At 38.8% G+C, this 20,773-nt stretch overlaps 3 protein-coding genes across 8 annotated transcripts; 2 read left to right on the top strand and 1 right to left on the bottom strand.

The window, feature by feature from the left end:
- Window positions 1-1,052: 1,052 nt before the first annotated feature.
- gpr155a (G protein-coupled receptor 155a) lies at window positions 1,053-9,913 on the top strand. Of its 4 annotated transcripts, none has more exons than XM_040148348.1 (14): window positions 1,053-2,197; window positions 3,261-3,660; window positions 3,987-4,155; window positions 4,268-4,423; window positions 5,137-5,220; window positions 5,341-5,461; window positions 5,594-5,678; window positions 5,890-5,980; window positions 6,092-6,299; window positions 7,811-7,941; window positions 8,357-8,452; window positions 8,538-8,602; window positions 8,746-8,883; window positions 9,114-9,913. In XM_040148348.1, the coding sequence occupies exons 1-14, from the start codon at window positions 1,732-1,734 to the stop codon at window positions 9,307-9,309; spliced, it is 2,406 nt and encodes an 801-aa protein (XP_040004282.1). In that variant the 5' UTR covers window positions 1,053-1,731; the 3' UTR covers window positions 9,310-9,913. The 4 variants fall into 4 exon arrangements, 3 of the variants coding, with proteins under 3 accessions (XP_040004282.1, XP_040004281.1, XP_040004283.1); XM_040148347.1 differs by having other exon boundaries at window positions 6,092-6,314; XR_005709095.1 differs by lacking the exon at window positions 8,538-8,602 and having other exon boundaries at window positions 6,092-6,314; window positions 9,114-9,226.
- A 735-nt stretch (window positions 9,914-10,648) lies between these two features.
- On the bottom strand, window positions 10,649-13,991 carry scrn3 (secernin 3). 3 transcript variants are annotated; one of them, XM_040148351.1, is made up of 8 exons: window positions 13,882-13,991; window positions 13,465-13,637; window positions 13,161-13,342; window positions 12,742-12,941; window positions 11,830-12,042; window positions 11,562-11,724; window positions 11,282-11,462; window positions 10,650-11,156 (listed from the first exon to the last, which is right to left on the bottom strand). In XM_040148351.1, the coding sequence occupies exons 2-8, from the start codon at window positions 13,618-13,620 to the stop codon at window positions 10,995-10,997; spliced, it is 1,257 nt and encodes a 418-aa protein (XP_040004285.1). In that variant the 5' UTR covers window positions 13,621-13,637; window positions 13,882-13,991; the 3' UTR covers window positions 10,650-10,994. The 3 variants fall into 3 exon arrangements, with proteins under 3 accessions (XP_040004287.1, XP_040004285.1, XP_040004286.1); XM_040148352.1 differs by having other exon boundaries at window positions 13,465-13,634; XM_040148353.1 differs by lacking the exon at window positions 13,882-13,991 and having other exon boundaries at window positions 10,649-11,156; window positions 13,465-13,633.
- A 467-nt stretch (window positions 13,992-14,458) lies between these two features.
- On the top strand, window positions 14,459-20,519 carry cir1 (corepressor interacting with RBPJ, CIR1). Its single transcript, XM_040147524.1, has 10 exons — window positions 14,459-14,645; window positions 15,834-15,928; window positions 16,221-16,294; window positions 16,437-16,450; window positions 16,616-16,668; window positions 16,767-16,815; window positions 17,418-17,538; window positions 18,406-18,512; window positions 18,794-18,879; window positions 19,331-20,519. Exons 1-10 carry the CDS (start codon window positions 14,574-14,576, stop codon window positions 20,028-20,030), a joined length of 1,371 nt encoding a protein of 456 aa, XP_040003458.1. The 5' UTR covers window positions 14,459-14,573; the 3' UTR covers window positions 20,031-20,519.
- Window positions 20,520-20,773: the final 254 nt, after the last annotated feature.

The following is a 20,773-nucleotide window of genomic DNA, read 5'->3' as shown; positions in this document are numbered from 1 at the left end:
CTGCCTAAATAAAATATAGACCGAAGTTGGACAAGTTTCCTGATGAAGAAATGATCAAAGAATAAGTAAGGAAGTGGTTGGTTCTCAGAATGTACTGAAGTTCAGTTCTGCCCTTTAAAAGACTCTCTATGTCTCTTCTCGGTGTGGAGATTGCTTTGACACACCATATAGACCTCCGCGTTGACAAAATCATTTACATGGAATATGAATCAAAATTTAAAGCTGCATTAATTGTTTGTTGTTGTTGTTGGCCACTTGGGGGCAGAGCAACAAGCTGTAAACACAAACTATAACATGCTATCACAAAAGCTGAGGGACAGTGCGGAGTTGGGTAATAATTCGGTGTGGGTTTGTCACTACAAGTCACCCCTTGCACACATTACCCAGTTATATGATCCATCATTAACGCAGAGATATTGCCTAGTGCGGCTTAAACCGAATAAATATAACACGAGCTCTCATAACGAGCAGGCCTTATTGTTTGTCTTTGTTTAACACTATCAACAAAGAAACATCTTTCAGCAGCTTAACACATGCATCACTGTAAAAAAAAAAAAAAAAAAAAAGATAATTATTTATGTTTGTGTAAAACAAAAAGAAATATAAAAACTATTTAAAAATGATAGCGCAAAATATTAATCAAGTAAACAATAAAGAAAAATGGTGGTGAGGTGGAAAAATCACGCTGTACATGTAAAGCCTCAGTAGGGCCCCTTCCCCTTTGATCCCATTCAGTGTCACTCTTGTAAAAAATAACTGAATCATCAAGTAAATGCACGCACCTCCAGGGGTTATTAGGGTAATCAGTAATAAAGTTTTTATAGTGCATTTAGGAGGTGTAAGAAGATTATCTAACATTATTTTTCCATTTGCATTTCGGGCAACCCCCAAGCACATTCACGCGTCCAGGAGAGGGAAACGAACGCGCAGAGGGAGAGAGAAGACGAGCGGGAGGCCGAGAATCAAGGGGGGGCGGGTACTGTATGTCGTTTCAAATCATCCTTTATGAGCGGCAAAGACGAACGCGTAACTGGTGGCGGCTCATTGCACAACGTACCTTTGCACCTTGAACGCTGACACGTTGCCCTTCGCTCGGAGGTAGGCGGCGAGGCGGAGTCAACTCCGCCCCTCTCCCCCGCGTTGAAAGCGTGATTGGCGAAGTTGTGTTGACAAGTCGCGGATTATGAAAGTTGCTGGGTGGGAGCTGGAGCGAAAGCTTCGTAACGACAACTATGAGCATTTAGTTGAGAGTCACGTGAACAGCGTTGTAACGGCGGACTGACTCCTGCGGTGAAGTTCGGTCGTCAGTTGGCTCCGTCGACCACACGGTCGGCGTCGATCCGCCAGCTTAACGTTAGCTAGGTGGCTAACTCTTTAGCTACTCCTACCAGCGGGAAGTTGGCGGACACACCGATACACGAGAGAGCACAGTTGCTGTTAGAGAGCTGAGAGTGACTTTAATAACTATATTGAAATGGCTATGCCCGTTGGCTCTATGGTAGCAACTTTACAACTTCTCTAAAAGGGGTCCTTTCAACCGTATGATGATGTTTTCGGTGAACTAACGTATTAAGCGCTGCGTTTGAAGTTGTCCGTTATCTGGTTACCTTTGAACCAGCCCTCTTACCGTAACTACTTTAATCACTCCTTTAACTGTACCTTTGCCTCTCTTGGTACCTGGTAGTGCCGAGGGAGTGTCGGCCATGACATTAACATGACCGCTAAACAGGCATGACAGGTGTCTCTGGAGGGAGGACCAGCACCATGGAGACACCGGGGAGAACCCCCATCTTCAACTTTCTCTATGAAGAGGAAGCCTCGGACCCTTCTGCTCTTCCCTCCACCATGTCCATTGCCAAGCTCTTCCCGGCTCTCTTGGAGTGCTTCGGGATAATTCTGTGTGGGTACATCGCAGGAAGGGCAAACATCATCACCTCCACCCAGGCAAAAGGATTGGGGAATTTCGTGTCAAAGTTTGCCCTCCCAGCGCTGCTGTTCAAGAATATGGTACTGCTTGACTTTGGTAATGTCATCTGGCCATTTCTCTGGAGCATCCTCATCGCCAAAGTGTCTGTGTTTTTCATGGTATGCGTCCTCACGCTGATTGTTTCCAGTCCTGAGAGTCGCTATAGTAAAGCTGGGCTCTTCTCAATATTTGCCACACAAAGCAATGACTTTGCTTTGGGATATCCTATTGGTAAGTGTAATACCTTTAAGCATACCACCCACAGTGGCTTTAATTTACTGCTGCATCTGTAATCATGCTGTCTTAACGCTTCCCCATCCATCAAACCAAAAGTATAACTATCCCTTTGTTACACTGTAAAGTACCTAAATATACCGAACTGGATATCACTGTTTTCAGGTCCCTACTTTATCAACAGTGCATTCAAACAGAAATGTTCTAATCCACGAGGGTGATCACTTCACCCAAGTGGGATTCCTTATTTTGCACTCACAGTCAAGGTTCTCCATAAATATAAGCATACCTCTGATCATGCTTACATTCAGCTACCTCTGGTTGAAATGGAGAGGTGTGCATGAAATAACCACCAAAACTGGGCTAAGTGGCCCACTTGTCAACTTCTGAAGAAAAAAAAATAATGTTACTGTGTTTATAGTCTGTTTACATTCTTTTACAGACACTCAGGCTTCTAGTTGTCTTCTACAAACCAATTTTAACATGTCTGAGTAACCGATATTTATGCAAATTTCAAATGTAGTGGAAATTGATTTCAGCAGTTCTTCATTTCACTTACGCACAATTAATAGCAGCACCAACTTACTCCTTAACTATATTTTTCTTATATTTAATAATCGAATATTGACATTTCCAATAAGTATCTTTTATTTTGCTTTCACTTAAATGACTAAAACTTAAGGAACTTTCATATTTGAACTGTTGCTCTGCTAGAGGCTCTTCTGAGTCAGTTCTTCAGACTCCCATCTCTTACAGAGACATATTTAAATCTAATCATTTACAGACCTCGAAGCGATTTGTTTACGTAATGATCCAATCATTACTCAATCCGTAATTTTTCATTTAGGGAGTGATCTCAGGACCTATCTTGTACCGGTGTTGATAAATGAGGGCCCAGGGGCCTTATGTGTAAAGCATATGTTTCATAAAACAAAAAGTGTCAACATAAATATTTCTGCATCTGCATGTTTGAGGACTCAGATGTTCTTCTTGACTTTCTTGACTGCTGTTGCACCACATCCCAACATACTGAACCATTTGTCTTCATCTTTGTCCACAGTTGAAGCCCTATACCAGAGCACATACCCAGAGTACCTCCAGTACATCTACCTGGTTGCACCTGTGTCTCTGATGCTTCTAAATCCCATCGGCTTTGCCTTCTGTGAGATCCAGAAGTGGAGGGATCAGGGAAACCACCAGCAGAGTAAACTTCTGATAGTGGGAATTGTAGTTTTACAGGTCTTAAAGAACCCTATAGTATTCATGGTGGTCATCGGCATCATCGCCCACTTTGCCCTGCAACAGACAATTCCTGCTTTCATGGCTGAATTTGTGGATGGCCTGGCCAACTCTTTCGGGGGAGCTGCTCTGTTCTACTTGGGTCTGTCCATGGTGGGCCAGTTGAGGAAATTAACCAGATCCACAGTTGTTACGCTGATATTACTCATTACCGCAAAACTGTGAGTGGAAAACACTAACGTCTTCACTGCACCTGATGGTCATTTTGTAAAAGAGAAGACTTTGTGTTATCAGATGACCTTGCATTCTTATAATGACATTCTCTAGGAGTGCAGAGAGAGTCAGCAAGTTAATGCTTTGTAAAGTGCTCCCAACACGTGTTTTGTGCTGATGGTTTGGATGACTCAGACCTTTCTCAGACCACAAGCCTTTTACCAAATGGACGACATGTTAAGAGGTCTCAGGAGTGTATAGCATGATAATAGCTAGTCTATGTAAGTATTTTAATACACGGTACATGACACCAGTCTTTTGATTTGACTTTCAGGTTGCTAATGCCCCTGATTTGTAAGGACATGGTAGATCTGTTGGACAACAGCAACACCAGCACTTTGAACCACTCAAGCCTCTCCAATTATGCCTTTCTTTATGGAGTGTTTCCCACTGCTCCAAGTGTGGCTATCTATGCTGTCTATTATAACGCGGAGCTAGAAGTTGTGAGTTGACATCTACCTTCTGACCTTCTATATTCCATTCAGATACTGTACTTTTGGGTTTTTTTCTTTGTAACTCACTGCACATGATTTTTTTTATTCTACTTCCTAACAGGTGACCTCTGGGATGGTCATCAGCACTTTTCTCTCAGCACCAATAATGTATGTTTCTGCCTGGTTACTTACAATCCATCAGATGGATCCTCAGCTTGTGGTGAACTCACTGCAGAATATCAGCTTTAACATAAGTATAGTGAGTTTAGTTGCACTGGTGAGTCACAACTAGTTACTTAATTGTGACATATGAAGGTTTGTTATTGGATAGTCTTTTATAACTGACTTTCTATCATCTGATTCTTTTGTTTATTTTGTTTTATCTCAGTATGGGGGAACTGAAGTAAACAGTCAAAATAACTTCATAAAGTTCATATTAGAGCACGTTTCACCTCATAACTGAAAGCAGTTTAGTCTGCCATGATTTAAGTCAATCACTATACTTTCCCCAAACATGGCACAATTCACCATTGATAGTTTCTATTGTTTGACACAAGTAAAGGGAAAATACTAAAATATGGCTTCTTGTTAGATGTTTGTACCACTGTTGCAGGTTAACATCAAAAGGCTCCATCATTTAGAGGATGTGTGAGCAAATGCTTTACTGACTTACAGACTTACTTCCTCATTTATTCTCACTTTCAGCATATCTTTTAAGGAACCTGTATAAAACAATTATAATCTTTGCTGTAATGAAACATGTTTACATTTGTTTTGGTACTATTCCGCAGTGTCTTATACTTAAATTGTTGTCCTTCAGAGTTAATGCTTCACAAGTATGTCATTCTGTTGAATAATTCCACCTATCCTTTGCTTTTAAATTGTATAAAAAGCCAACAAAGTTGAATATTAGTTGTATTCAGCACCTTTGCAAAAGTCTTTCTGTCGGTAAACATGAACAATTTGAAATCTTTGTGTTTTCTCTGACAGGTTTGGACAATTGCTGTCATGTTTTTAAGTAAGAAATTCAAGAGGCTACCTCACATGTTTACCGTCAACCTTTTCTTGGCACAGGTGAGCACATACGCTCTAAAGCGGTTTTATTAGCTATTAATTAAACAGACAAAATATATCTAACTGCAAATGTAACTTCACATCAGTAAATGCCAATATTTGTTATGGTATGGTCTCTAGTTTCTAACTTGTGTTGGGATGATCCTGTGGAACTTTGTGGAGAAGGAAGACAACTTGATCGGGCAGGTCCTGACTTTCGCATTATTATGTACCTCACTCTACAGTACTTATGTGTGGCCAGGTATGCTGTGTATGAACACATCCATCCAATCACATTAACCTCACATTAAACTGTATTACTTTACTCCTGATGGGTTCTACTAATATATGACATTTGATTGCTAATTTTGTAATGCATATTTTTACCTTTTAGGTTTAATAGCACTCTCACTTGTGCTCATGAAAAGGTTTGAGGAGCTGAAAGTTTCAGCAGGCATGTTAGTCATTGCAGGCTGGGGGTGAGTTATTTTAAAGAAAAAGGAACAGAGAAATGAAACTAAACTTGTCTTCGTCTAAGTTGAATGTAAATGATCAAACAAACATTCCTGTAAATTTCATCTACAATTCAGTGTCACTTTGCTGGTTAAGGACAGTGTCAATGAGCTTGTTTATGTTTTACATTTTGATACTGTCAGTGATTATGTGTAAATTATTTCTTTATATTAACAGGATTCCAGCCTTAGTAACTGCATTGTTGCTCATTTCGGGAGAAACAATGTCTGCCACTGTCGACTCAACGTCCTTTTATGGCAAACCACAGGTAACAACATACATGGAAATTATTTTCATGTCCTGTGCTGTTTAGGATCTGTTTGGGAACCATCTGAGAATTACTTAAAAGTCCTAATACTGTATTTGTGTATATTGACAGATAATCTGCACCACAGTTGTAGTTGCCTTCAGCATACTGCTGGGAGGGGGCTCACTTGTGTGTCTCAGTAGAGGAAGCTGGGCCCAGAATGACCAAATTCAAGAGGGAAACTCTCCATCTGGCACTGCAGAGGATCTTGTGACTGAAGTTGAACCAGAAAACCAAATGCTGGTTGAGCCAGCCGCCCCATCAGGAGATCTTAACAGAGGTACTTTCACTCATGGTAAATAGGTAACTCAGACTTGAAAACTCAAATTTACTTCCTTATCATTTTTTTTTTAAAGGTTTCACTTTGATGACACTGAGTAAAGACAAAGTTGCAAAGCACAACAGCTTAATGACTAAAATCACAGCACATGATAATCACTGAAGCATATAAAGGAATTTTCTAATATCTAAAATGGCTTGTCAGTTGGGAAAACCCAAGTTGGAGAGGAAAGGAAGAGAATAATCTATAATCCAAAGTGAAGGCTAAACCTTATCTAGACGCCGTCTACAGCAAACTGCCACATAGGCAATGCAACTGTCTGATGTCTATCTTGCATTGGATAGTTTTCAGTTACATGAGTAGAAAAAAAGCCTCTGAAATTACAAAATCCCAAAGTAAACGCTAAAATGATCAAAGTAGGAAGAAAAGTTGTTCGTTGTCGTTATCTGGAGGAAACATAAGTTGAATTCCTGATAAGTTAACTTCCTTATTTAAAGTGAAAAATGCATTATTAAATGCATAATTTCCCACAATTGATGCTGTCAAAAATAGAGTATCTTTGACTTGTAATTGAGCCTCCATGGCTAAAGTTTGTGTTACTTTAAAAGGGGATGTTGAGACAGGACTGTTGGGAAATTACTGGTTAGATTCATTGTTCTTCTATTACCTGCATGTGGGAACATTGTTATGGTTAAGTTGAGACAGTTGGTTAAGGTTAGTAAAAGATCATGGTCATAGTCATATTAACAGTGTGAGCAACGACTACTAATAGACACAAGCCGCTAACCCAAGTGTTGAAAAGAAATACTTAAATTCTCATCATATGAATGTGATTTGTAGGATACTTAGTTATTACAGTATAAAATGATTCCAATATCTTAAAGCAACACAAGTGTTGTAAATATATTAATAAAAAATAAGTAATTGAAAAATAGAACACAGTAGAAGCTTCCCCATAACTAATAAAATCACAAAGGGAAAGTTGGTCACAGATGAAGTAGCATGAAAACCTTCATCTTTAACTCAAGATGAGCTTTGCAGTTTTAGTGAGATGGTTAGAAAAAATGAAATGTGAAACTACTTGCATTGAATTACCCTCTGATTTATTATTGTAATGCTTAGTGTATTGAATTACTATACTCACATATTGCATCTGCTCTCCGCTTCTGGTGTGAAGGGAACTGGTCTGGTAGGAACATAGTCAGAGAATCAGTTTCACTTTTGTCACTTTGTTATCAGCATGCCTCATATGTGAATGTGCACCACCCCAGCCCACGTGTGACATGATCATTACCTCAAATATGAACAACACACCAATCGCACTCACAAGGAAATTACATGCTTTTTAATATTCCAAGAATTTGAAATGCATCAAACCCCACTAAGTAGAACCTAACCATATCAGCACACAACAACCATAATTGTGTAACGTCTGTTTGAAGAATATACAGCTTTTCTCTAAAACTCATAAGATTCATCATTTTACATCTCTGTTCTGCTGCCCCCCTCAGGTCAGTGTGAGAATAGGTGTGAGTCAACAGATTGCCTGCTTGTCCAGGTGGAAGAGCTCCAACAGGTTGCAGATAGACAAGTGGCCCGTCATGTGCTCTTATGTCTGCTTCTGACTGTCAGCTTGCTTGCTGTGAGTAAACCACCTGCATTATTATATTTAGTGCACCACAAACCAAAATTAGACACAAATGGCTGAGCCCTGTGATTTCTGCCTCCTGTCAGTATCAGAGGAAGACTTCTCTAGAGAAACCCATTAAATAAGAGATAAGAAACATATTAAATAAGACTAAATAGAAATACCATTAAACCTCGCAGCGTGTGGTTTTATGTTTCTGTGAATCTAAAAAATGTTGAAAATACTTATCCGACACAACTTTTAAGGCAGTTCAGTATACTATATACATCCTGTTCCGTAACTGACACTAAATGAATCACTCTAATGCAGTAAGTTTCACTCACCTGGTCCTAGAGGCTCGTCCTGTCCAACAGCATTAGCTGGTTTCATATTTCAAAACTAAAATCCCTCTTTATTCCTGTCATGACAGAACTTGTCCAGCTGCCTGTGGTTACTCTTTAACCGCATCCCTGGTAGACTCTACTTGGAGTTGCAGTTCTTCTGTGCTGTGGCCAACTATGGACAGGTTAGGTTCCAAATAATCTAGTACCAAGATTGTTAGCATATATTGTCACACCATACCAGTGTCGTGACATGTCTTCTGTTGCCAGGGTTTTCTCTCCTTCGCTCTGTTTGGGCTGGACAAGCATTTGATTATATTACCATTTAAGAAGAGGTAAAGAACATTTAAAGCATATTTAAAGGTTTTACACACACAATATACTGTATGTGCTGTGTCTATATATAGTATGTGTATACTACGCTATATGGTATACAGTGTAGATGCATTTAAATTTTGTTTTTGTGTATGGTCTTTAGGTTATACAATCTATGGTATGGACAGAAGCAAGAAGAGCAGCTGCAGAGTGATTTGCCTGAAGATATCAGAATGACCTGCACCCAGTTCACCAAATACCACAAGGACCAATGTTGTCATGACATTGTTAAAAAGAGAAGGTGAGAGCATATAGTCGTACTCACTGCTACTCTAGTCAGATGTTGATCAGAAAAACTCTTAAATAAACATATTCCCTGGAATATAATGTATTTAGAGTCATTCATAAACCACAATACTTCAAAAATCATTCTCTGCTGGTGGGCTCTGTCTGATTCTCCTCTGCTTCTTGCGGCTGCTTGTAAAGAAAAGTCAATAGACCTGTGGGTGAATGCTTCTTTTTGACCTTCAGGTGTGGAAAGAGGACGAGGGTGGACTGTTTTCTTGGCTGTGAACTTGTGGAGTGGCTCCAGCAGGTGGGCTTGGCTCAAGACCATGGTGAGGCAGTACTCTACGGGATGCGGTTACAGCAGGGTGGTGTGCTCCAGCACATCAAGCAGGAATATGACTTCCAAGACAGCAGCTTTTATTACTGCTTCATGACATAACACAAAAAGGTCAAAACCATTTATTTTGAGGTGAAACTGAGAGGTGGGAGTAGCAGAAGTGGCAGTTATAATCTCTGTGGAAAAACTACACATGCAACTACGGCTTAGTAAAGTGCATTAGATTTTAAGTCAGTCTTCAAATTCTTAAATTCTAAATGTCAAGAACAGACAGACTAGGTAGTAATTTTAAGATCTGCCAGTTTCTCTTGCAAGTAAATATGGTACACTGGTAGTTTATTTACATGTCTGTCTGTGTTCCTGATTGACTTTTGCAGTGATATCGCTGCATCCTTTAATCTGCAACAAAGCTGTTTAGTAAAATATTAACATAAATGATAGGAGTGATGGCTACAGCTACAAAACTAAGACTCAAGATGTTTTGTTTATCATGCATTTTCAAGAATAACATAAATAACAGGCATTTCTAATCCTTAGGGGTGGTACAAGACTTGCATCATTTTTTATGCAGTAAATACGTGCACATGGAACTTTCAGTAGTTTTATTTTAGTCATTATGTGAGCAATAATCCACAAAGAGGTGCCCTCATATACCAAAGTAGAGATGCAGGCAAAAGCTTCCTGTCATCCACTGAATGCATTTTGTTGAATTGAGACACCTCGGATTGTATTTTACCAAAGCCACTTGCTAAAGGAAAGAAGGGAAGATTTATTCATTTTTTTATAGTTTGTTTATAGTCAGTTTAATTTATGATTACATTAGTTTCACCAGTTAGTTAACTGGTATTGTACTATGAATATAGGTATTGTTGCTTTGGTTACCTCCAGCTTAAAATGACTTGACACTGGTGTAGAATAGTGATTACACTGTTTACTATAACGGCAGTATACACCATTTCAACAAACAACTGGCCAGTTTGAAAAAAAAGGATTCACCCTATTTCCATGGTCTTTTTTTAAATTGTTTTATTATTTTAATGACAACAAAGCAAACTGCCTTTTGAAAAATTAAAAATGCTGTGATCATTAATAAGTGCTGACCATAATGTGGCAACGAGGCCCCAGGACTAATTATCTGAAGAAGTGTGTGAACTAAGAGTGTTAATGTATATGCGTAATTGAAAGTACTCACCTTCACTTTAAAAAACATAGTATCCACCTTCACTCCTCCACATAAACCTCTTGAACTTGGAAACCTCATGAATGTTGTTAAGGTAGGAGCTGCTGTAATTCAGAATTTCTCTCAGGTATATAATAATACAATTAGAAAACTAACTTTTTTTTTTCTTTTTATGAAGTGCAAAGATTTGTATTTATTACCAACTCAGAAACGTTGAAAAAAATGATGTAAAAGCAAATATTAAAATACTTTAATACAATGTGTAGCAAACAGTGTCTGTCAAAAGCTGCTTATTTATGATCTTGATTTATTTTAAAATAAATTTCTCAACTGAACCCTAAAATCCTGTATCAGATAATTAATATGTTCTGTCCTGTATTTCTGGTCAATGGTTACTATTTAATCCATCCTTTACAACATTTTACTGCCTGAGTATCCTGCTTTATTTTTTATACAATGGTTTTATTAATGTTATGCTCTGATTTACTATTCAAGCATGTTTGTATTTGTACCCCACTAAAAAGGTGAACAAACTGCAGAGACATGTACTACTAGTTTCACCCTAGAGACCCGTTTGTGGTTCCAACAAAACAAGTCTGTGGGCCTCTTAGCTTTTGCTGTACGTAGCCATCTCCTCCTGGACCGAGCTTGTGAACAGATTTGCCAAACAATCAGGCTCCAAAACACCATATGAAAGAAGCACCTCCATCTTTTTCATCATCTCCTTCTCTAGCTGCCTCATATTGTCTGTGATCTTTTTTCCTCTGTCCTATAGACGAAAAAAAAAAAAAATAGAAAATATCATTTCTTAGTACATTTTCTGCAGACAGGTGCCATACTAAACTAAATAACAAATTTAGGTAAACTGCAGGCTTGAATTAAAAATTGTTAAACCTTGTAAGTGTCAATGATGGCAGTCACCACTTCATGCTTGACAAACAACTCATGTTTGCGGTCAGGCTTGCTCTGGAAGCGGGGTTTCTTCTTTACAGGGTCATCTGGACCGTAACTGGGAGAAGTCGTCTCTTTCAACTGTTTGGTGTGTTTCACAAAGATGAACGGCTTGAATACAGACCTGTTTTACAAAAATAATCACTTTGTAAATCATCAGAAACAGCAGTGAAAATGACTTTAAAGGGGGCTTTACCAGCTGAAGTATGATCAAGTTCTTTACCTTTCAGGGCCTGGAGTCGCTGTAAAATAGTGAACCCCTGGCAGAGCAGGGTTCGTGGGAATCACAGACACCATACTTCCTGTAGTCATGAACATGCCCTCCATGTTGATGCCACTATCTTTATCCCTCAGGATATCCATCATTGTCTGGGCTGTGATGTGGCCTTAAGGAAATAAAATCAACACGTGCATAAACAGTGGTAGAAGTCATGTAACGTTTTTTCCTGATGGAGTCCCACATTTCAACAGTGAAGTGCGCATTAACTAACCGTTGCTCTTTTCCAACAACTTCTTCCCCTCAGAGAGTCGGCTCCATGAGGCTTCAATTCTGGCTGTAGTCGTAAAGGAGTAAACTGTAGCAAAGTTGAACTGAGACTCTCCATCCCACCAACCCTTGCTTCTTGCATATTCCCTCATTTCTGGATGTTCCTTGTCTATCTTAGTTGTTATGCCATACTGGTTTGAAATGTTGCGATATCCACCTAGAGAAGGGTAAAATGCGAGGGTTAGCCATCAAAATGAAAACATACTGCTACGATGCATGTAATGTCATTATTCAGCAGCAACCTAAGGAGTCCAGTGTGTCATTAGAAAACTCTACTACTACATATTCTTGCGAGGCTGTTTTAAATTGACCTCAGTTATGACTGCGGTAACAAGAAAACAAACGGAAGGTGTTCCTTAAATTAAGAAAAGTGGAAAAAATTTAAAGGCACAATAAACATAAAAAAAAGGCTTGGACTGGCAGCTATTATGGAATGCTACTGTAGCCTGACAGATACTGTATTTTTGAGGCAGGCGCCATTAGTGAGATTGAGTTTAAAAATCCCCTTAAATTTGGTTATTTAAGAATTGTGACTAATATATGCACTGAGCAGGACAATTTATGGTAGAAAAATAAACTTGCCAGCGCTCTCTGGTGGTCACACTATGTAATGGAAACACTGTTTCTGAACTCCCTGAGACATGCATATATATTTGGCATTTTATACTGCAACTTCTTGCCATTTAATGGATGACATATACACAGGAACCAGTTTATCTGTGTGGTTTCAACTAATGAATCACATATGGAAATGCTGCAGGCCTAACAATAAAGGGTCTTTTGAACTCATTCCATTGCATGAGCAGAGCAAATAGGTGCCCGCTCTTAATGTTCCTTTTCTGTAGGTCTCTCCTACCTTGAACTCTTTCCGCAGCCCAGTACTTTCCTGAAGTTTCCAGCAGCCATGCCTCCTTCCTGTCTGAGATGAGGAAGCTGTTGTGGTAGGTGAAGCTACACTCATCCTCCATACAAGATCCTCCCTGACCATATTTCTCCAGCAGCTCAGTAATAACATCCAGCGCTTTCTCAGCTGTGTCAGCTCTCTCAAGTCCAAGCCTGTGAAATTGTAGGGTCGCAGATTCATGTTTTGTCTATGAGTGTTTCTCACAAATGTATTCTGAACTGACAAAAGCCAGCTGAAGAAAAAAAAATCATAGGAAATTGCTTCTGGCTGCTACGATGTCATTAAATTTGGCTTTGCACCACACGATGATCATAGTTTGGCAAGTAACAGAGGCTCGGAAATAAAGACAACTCCGTTTACGAGGGGTTTACCTGACAAGATCCATGCCAAGGAGAGCCTCGTCACCATCAGCACTTTCTCTGCCCCACACTGCCTCATTCCCAATACACACTTGATGCTCATTTGCGCCCATCTCTGCCCCCCACAGCCACGCTGGTCTGCTCAACACAACTGCATGAGTATGGGCAACCTGCTCAATCTCTATGTAGGTACACTGACAAGACAAGACACAGGGACAGAGGCTGTTAATGGTTATCTAACGGCTCGTTCACCAAGTACCCAATGTGAGAAACTTGAGAGTTGGAGGGCAATAACACGCTGTCGTGTGTCAACTACCTCAACCTTCTCCTCTGCACCGTAGTCTCTGGCAGGAAAATACACCACCTCCTGGACTTCATCACAGGGCCTGTCAGAGTTTTTCCCGAAGACGATGCGTTGTCCCTCGGTGGAGGGGGGCAGAGCCACAAAGGTGTCACAGGAGGATGGCTGCATTTTGAATCGCAAACCTGCTGAGAGTAAACAGAGAGAACAATTGACTGGTTGGGTAACACAAATTAAAGACACACAACACACTTATATCTAATGGTCAGATTTGAAGGGCATGGTTACCTTAGCATAAGCAACCACTGCACCAAGGCTTTGAATACACCTCACTGGTATGAGTTCAGATTAGGAGCTAAATGTTAGGTTCAAAGTGTGCAGTGCCATGTAACGCTGTGACTATACTCACCGATACAACAAGGTTAACCTTACCTATGTTTTCTGGTCTTGCCGAGCACCGACGGTGTCGGTGTCAGTTTCGATTCTTATTTCTGTCTCCATATGACTTCGTCAGTTCACAGGGAAACGCTGCCGTCACGTGACCGCGGCGAAGCACGTTTTATATTCGTAGTGACGCGAGTTACAGGCTCACATTTTTACAGAATATTTTTTTGTTTAACCTGTTTTCCTCATTCTATATTATTACGATGGCTATTACGATTACTAGAGCCTATTGTATTGTCCTCCAAAACAAATCAGTTTTGTATTTTTTAACGTTTCTATGATCTGATAGGAAATACTTATATATATATATATATAAATGATGACGGTGTCATTTTCATTATCAAAATGGATAAGCGCTGTCTGTGAAGGAGATGTATTACCCTTTAACCTCATGCACAAAATCAATTAAAGAATGTTGTTTTTGGTTTATATTTTCCAAGTAATTTAGCTCTGTTGTTGTTGTGATATTGTGTGTTTGCCATTCAGTTGCAGTTTCAATATATACAGTCACTGGTTTCAAATATAAATCAAGTTTGAAGCATAATTTACTTCTGTACGTCAACGGCTAACCAATGTAGAACCGTCTTCATGCGGACACATTTGTTTAGAAGTGGGGGAAGCTGTGCTAACGACTCCGTTCGCTAAGTTTTCAGTTCAGATAACGTTATAGGCTTTCAACCATGGGGAAATCGTTTGCAAATTTCATGTGCAAGAAAGATTTCCACCCTGCGTCGAAGTCTAATATCAAAAAGGTGAGTGCTAGTTGCAGGTAGCTATACTTCTTGAGGCTATAAAACAGCAGATTAGCCTACTAGCTAACGAGCTATGCTTACTATGTATTGCTTTTGCTAGCCCAGTTTGCTACTTAGCGAGAGCTAACATGAGCCGCTTTTATGATTGCTTGATAGAAAATGTTGACCATAGACTAGAGGCTTTATTCACTATGAATCATGAGTGTAGACAAACAACTTAAGGGGCCTATGTAGCGTTGTAGTTGAATAAAGCTATAGCTATCATTATTCGTAGCTAAGTTAAAGTGACGATGTTCAGTCCAGCTTTCTTCAGTTCACTTTGCCATCACTGTGTTTAGAGGGAGAGCCAAGGTTAATGTTCTGAACGAGACATCACAGCTTTTAATTACGCTTTCTTTCACTGAATTCTCCGTATTTGAAAACGAATGCTGACCATGGATTTCCATATGTAATACACTGTAGTTGCTACACAACCCACTGCTGATTGTTAAGGTGGTTTAATATACAGTATGTGCAAATGTTGTATTTAGCCAAGGAACTGCAGATGAAATTAGGCTCTGAGCCCCCTCTGCTACATATCAGTTATAAAATTGTATTTATATAACTGATATACAAATACATTTGTATATCTGATATGTAGCAGATATAAAAATGTATTTTTGTTTATATACTTCACAACCCTTCAACTTTATGAATAAATGAAATTAGAAATGACCTAAACGTTTGTTTGCTTTATTCATTCATTTACATGAGGCCTTAAAGTAACATAAAAAAAAATTAAAAATATTTTTTTTTTTTTTAAATGGTTTAAAATGCCCACTACAAATTCTAAGAGTCCTAGTTGATGTTTTTTTTCAACCCACAGTCAAAAATGCAAAGATATTCAATTTACTACTCTACAAAACAAACAAAAGCAACAAATCTTCAAATTTAAAAAGCTGAAGCCCTCAAAAATTACTGGCATTTTTCAGTTGGCCACCTAATCACCTACTCCGTTATTTGACTTATCATCTCAGCTCCAAAACGCAGCATAGGGTAGGTACAGGGCAGTGATTGCATATTGTTCACAAAAATTGAACCTCCTTGTAGCCAAATTACTTGTGTAAGTGTTTGTGTGTCAGGCAAGTGAACTGATCCAAAAAATTATTTTGAATGTGTGCTGTATGTCCTTTTCTCTTCTTCAAACAGGTATGGATAGCAGAGCAGAAACTAAGTTTCGAGAAGAAAAAGCAAGAAGAACTTATGCAGGCATACCTGAAAGAGCAGGACACTTACAACAACAGGTTATATAAATATACAGGATGTTATCTTGTACCTCCATTTAAAAAAAAAAAAAAAAAAATTAATATCAGATTTTTTTTTTTAAACAGATGTATTGTCAATTTACTGATTAATGCATACTGAATGTTTGACTCAGCAAAAGGAAAGGTTTTTATACAACATTAACTTTAGCAATCTGTGGAGAAATCCAGTGGACATTTTCCCGAGACCTTTTCCAAATTCATGTTGTAAATGTTGTTGAATTCTACAATAAAATTGTCATGAAGTTTATCAATCTTGTTTTCTAACCTCCAGGTTGTTGATGGGGGATGATCGTGTTAAAAATGGCCTCAATTTCATGTACGAGGCTCCACCTGGAGCATCTAAAGGTAAATAATCATTTGAGCCGACCATCTCTGCTGAATCCCCGGTAAACATTACTTCCAGTTTCAAACATTTGATTCTTAAGATAATAATGTATTAACATTTTAATACTTGTTCTTTTCTTCATAACTGTCTTCTGTCCTAAAGAGGAAAAGAACGAGGTAAAGTAGAGCAAATAACAAACCTACTCAATTCCACAATCTATATACATTCTGAGTTTGAACACATGTTCAGCATGTTGGATGTGGTTTAAATGGGTTTCCAATCATTTATAACAAGAAATAGTTACATACTGAAATCCATTATGAAATGTGTTTATTTGTCAGGAGGGGGAAGAAGAGTACAAATTTGAGTGGCAGAAGGTAGCTCCTCGAGAGAAGTAAGTGGTTGTATTTATAACCAATGACATTTTCTGAGAGTATTGTCCAATGTTCTCCCAGAATTTGTGCTGTTTTTATTTTTAATTTTCACATGTAGGTATGCAAAGGATGACATGAATATTAGAGATCAGCCATTTGGAATTCAGGTGCGTAATGATTCCAAACCTGGGGGTTTAAATCTGAGGGGATCACAAGTTGAGGAAAAAAATAAGAAACAAAATGAAACATACTATGTCTTTTTAACAAAATTAGTTTATTTTTCGCAGGGTTTTGTTTTGTGTTTTGTGTTTTTTTTTTTTTTTTTTTCTTGTGAAATACTGGGTAACTTTCACCTCTTCCCAGTCCTATAATTGAAACCACATGAAACAGAAAAATTACACTTTAGTTACAGTGTTTGCTACACATGTTCACAATCAAGCCATAAACTGTGACCAGGGGTCACATGTAGACACTGATTTTTATTTTTTTATTTTTTATTTTTTATTAATGGATCAGAAGCTTAAAATATTGTGAACCAATACATTACAATATACACTGTAATAATTATACATTGCACATTCTCAGAAATCAAACCAGAGCTCATCATTAATTTAAAGTCTAAAACAGTAGTGAAATGTATTTTGCCTTTTAATCAGGTGTTGCAGTCATTTTTTAAAAGGATATGTAGAGTATGGTTTTGTTTACATTATTATGCATGCATTTTCATTATTGAGTCAATTGCTAACGTCTGTTGTTGTTAACTTCACAGGTGCGCAACGTGAGATGCATCAAATGTCACAAATGGGGCCATGTGAACACAGACAGAGAGTGTCCTCTCTATGGGCTGTCTGGTATCAATGCCAGCTCTGTGGCCTCAGAGGAGGCAGCAGGTATAGTGCATTCAATATTTGTGTAAAACATAATTTTAAACTTTTTCCCCTGCAGTTCTTTTGTTTTAAGTGTGGAGGTTTTATCCATGTAATTAAATGTTAACATGCTTTGATATGTATGTAAACAAAAAACAGCCATTCCATATAGAGATTTTATTTTCATGTAATGTGTGTGTGTGTGTGTGTGTGTGTGTGTGTGTGTGTATATAGATATATATATCTATGTATATATAGATATAGATATATATATCTATGTATATATAGATATAGATATATATATCTATGTATATATATTTAACAGAAATACACACAGGTGTGTGTATTTCTGTTAAATATGTTTGTTTAAAGTTATGCAATTTAAAAACTAGGATAATTTAATGTGTATACAAAAGAACAGGAATCCAGAATATCTGCGCCGCTTGATATTCGTGGCCAGTAGGTTAGCTTTCGTCTTTCGTCTGTCACAGACTTTGCAGCAGGTGTACCGACTGTACCTTTCCTCTCAGGTTTCAGCCGGAGCTCCCAGTCTTGAGCTGATTCTGAGTTCTGCAATCAGCGAGTTGAGTAGTAAAGTAATAATGTTTACCCGGGGAGAGTCCAGTCAGTGCATGGTGTTGATGGTGGAGTGCTGTAATGGCCCCCCTCCTGTGCCGGGAGAAAAAAATGTAATTATTGTGTATTCTGATTCCCCTAACTGCTGCTTTGGCAGAGAATGATATTGTATGATTTGCTCAGCCGGAAGTGGAGTGAGTTGATTTGATGTCCCATTCTGTTAACAAAGCCGCCCCTGAAATTCCCACTGTGGAGATAGTGGTTGGCATGGGTTTGACATCAATGGGACTCTGAGGCTGTGATTTGTGCTAACAGGTCCGTCGATGCACCCCTCAGAGTTAATGGCGGAGATGCGAAACAGTGGGTTTGCCCTGAAAAAATGTGTCCTTGGTAGGAATGCTACTGTTTGTGATCCATCACAGGTAATTGTCTGTCTCACACTCCCATCTTTGCACGCACAGGACGATGTACAAACACAAAGATTAACTATATCTATACCTGGCATGTATAAATGCTGCAAAGTGGCCAGTTATTAAAGCAACAAAGGTCAAGATTTGATAATACAGATTTTATCATTGTTTAAAGATGTTCAGCTGATATAATCAAATATAGATTTGCTCAGTTTTCGCTTGGGGAGCGGTATTTATATGTGTGTTGTTCTTTTATTTCAATGCAAATTTCAATGTGCTGTGTACTTTTACAGGAATTTGTTGCCAGCGATGAAGAGGAGGATCCTGAGGTGGAATTTCTGAAGTCATTATCAACCAAGGAAAAACAGAAGCTCCTCCGGTAAAAATGTTGCACAGTTTACAACTCTTTATGTATAAAGGCTTGAAAGAATTGAACTGCATTCTGATTATTGAGCCAAAATTAAATTATATTTCTAACAAGGTTTGAATATTTTTAACATTCATATTGATACAGTAAGCTGAAAGGAAATCCCTGATTAATGATGTGATGAATTACAGGGTTACCATGATGTTCTATAAATTTGCTATTAAATTTGAAAACCTTGTGTGCTTGTAATGTGTATGCATATCAGGTGTTTAAAAAGAATAAATATATAATTTGATTGCTCTCCCTTCTGGTGCAGTGCTTTTTAATTAGCTTACATGTCCTTTAACATTGCCCTTAAACCTCGATGTGATTCATAGAATTTATTTTACTCATATTGGACATCTATAATCTGCCTTGTTGGAAAATTTTCATTGAACAGATATGTTTTGTTGCTGTTTTACAGAAAACTTGATCGCCAGGAAAAGAAGAAGGCCAAGAAAAAGAAGAGCAAAAAACAGAAGAAGAAAAGCAAAAGAAAGCACACGAAAAGGCATGAAAGCAGTGGCAGTTCCAGTGACTCCTCCAGCAGCAGCAGTGATAGTGGCTCAGATTCAGATAGACATGGCAAGTTCAAGAGCCAAAAGAGAGAGAAGAACAAGAAGAAAGATTCCTGTTGGGATAACAGCTCAAAAAGCGAGCGGCGAGTCAAGAGTCGGAAAAAGGCCTCTTCTCACAGGAGCAGGTCACCGAGTCCTCACACTGGACAGAGGCGGCAGGAAGAGGAGTCCCGAGATTATAGACCAACACAGAGAGAGAGGGGAAGGAGCAGGAGTCGAAATCGCAGCCCGGAGAACAAGATCAAGTCGGAGGGAGGTCAAGAGAGAAAGAGACACACCAGCAGGGACAGGCAGAGACCTAGCAGCTCGAAGTCTGGTTTGGACAGAAGTAGGAGCCGCGAGAGAGGCAGGGAGGACAGAGGTAAAGACAGGCGCAGCAGTAGAGACGGTGAGAGGAACAGAAGTAGCGCAGATGGAAGGAAAGGCAGAACAGCAGATGGGAGGAGCAGAAGCAGGGAAAGGGGGAAAGAAAGGGAGGACAGAGGAAGAAGTAGGAGTAGGGAGAGAAGAGAGAGAAGCCAAGACAGAGCTAAAAGGAAGCGTTGACTTTTTTGAAGACTTTTTTTTTACCTTATACAATAACAGTGAACAAAACGTGAAAAAGCTTTTAAGTTTTATGTTGTTGTTTTTTTTTTTTTGCAGTTGCTGTTAAGTAGTTCTCTTGGTAATCAAACAGAATCCCTCTATTTAAACATCAACCTGCAGATATTGCGCATGTGGGCTTTCTCCTTTTCCTCCAGTAGAGGGAAGCAGTCGACAGAAAATATCTAGATGCAGCCCATTGCCCTCTCGTGTTTTCTTGTACTGTGTGACGGTATAAATTAATTGATTGCCATTTGGAGCAAATTGCAGCTCTAATCTGTTGATGGGAAAATCTTGGACTCATTTTCATATTCAGTTGGCTGCTAGAAAGACTATTTCTGTTGCTGCAGTTTATATCCTCCCTTCGTTGCTGTCTTTTTTTTTTTGGGGGGGGGGGTATCGACATTGTGAGCTGTGATGCTTCGACGGGTGTTGACGTCATCAAAAATCTGGACTTTTATTTTCTGATTAAAAGTTTAATCCTCTCAGTTCAATGCCTTTTATTTGCAATGAATGAAACGAATGTCATCCTCATAGATCTGATGGACGATGAAGATGTGAATTTGTCTGTTGATTCATTACGCTTGTGTATTCCCATTGAGTACTAAATTGTTCTTTCGGGTTCTGGACACCTGATAGCAAATTATCACACTTTTGCGCACAATATATATTTTTTAATAATAATTCTAAAAAATTCAGTTCGGTTT

The sequence above is a fragment of the Xiphias gladius genome, chromosome 16 (assembly GCF_016859285.1).
Source record: "Xiphias gladius isolate SHS-SW01 ecotype Sanya breed wild chromosome 16, ASM1685928v1, whole genome shotgun sequence".
NCBI classification, from domain to species: domain Eukaryota; kingdom Metazoa; phylum Chordata; class Actinopteri; order Istiophoriformes; family Xiphiidae; genus Xiphias; species Xiphias gladius.
The sequence above is the reverse complement of the archived record's forward strand: the minus strand, read 5'-3'. Positions and strand labels throughout refer to the sequence as shown.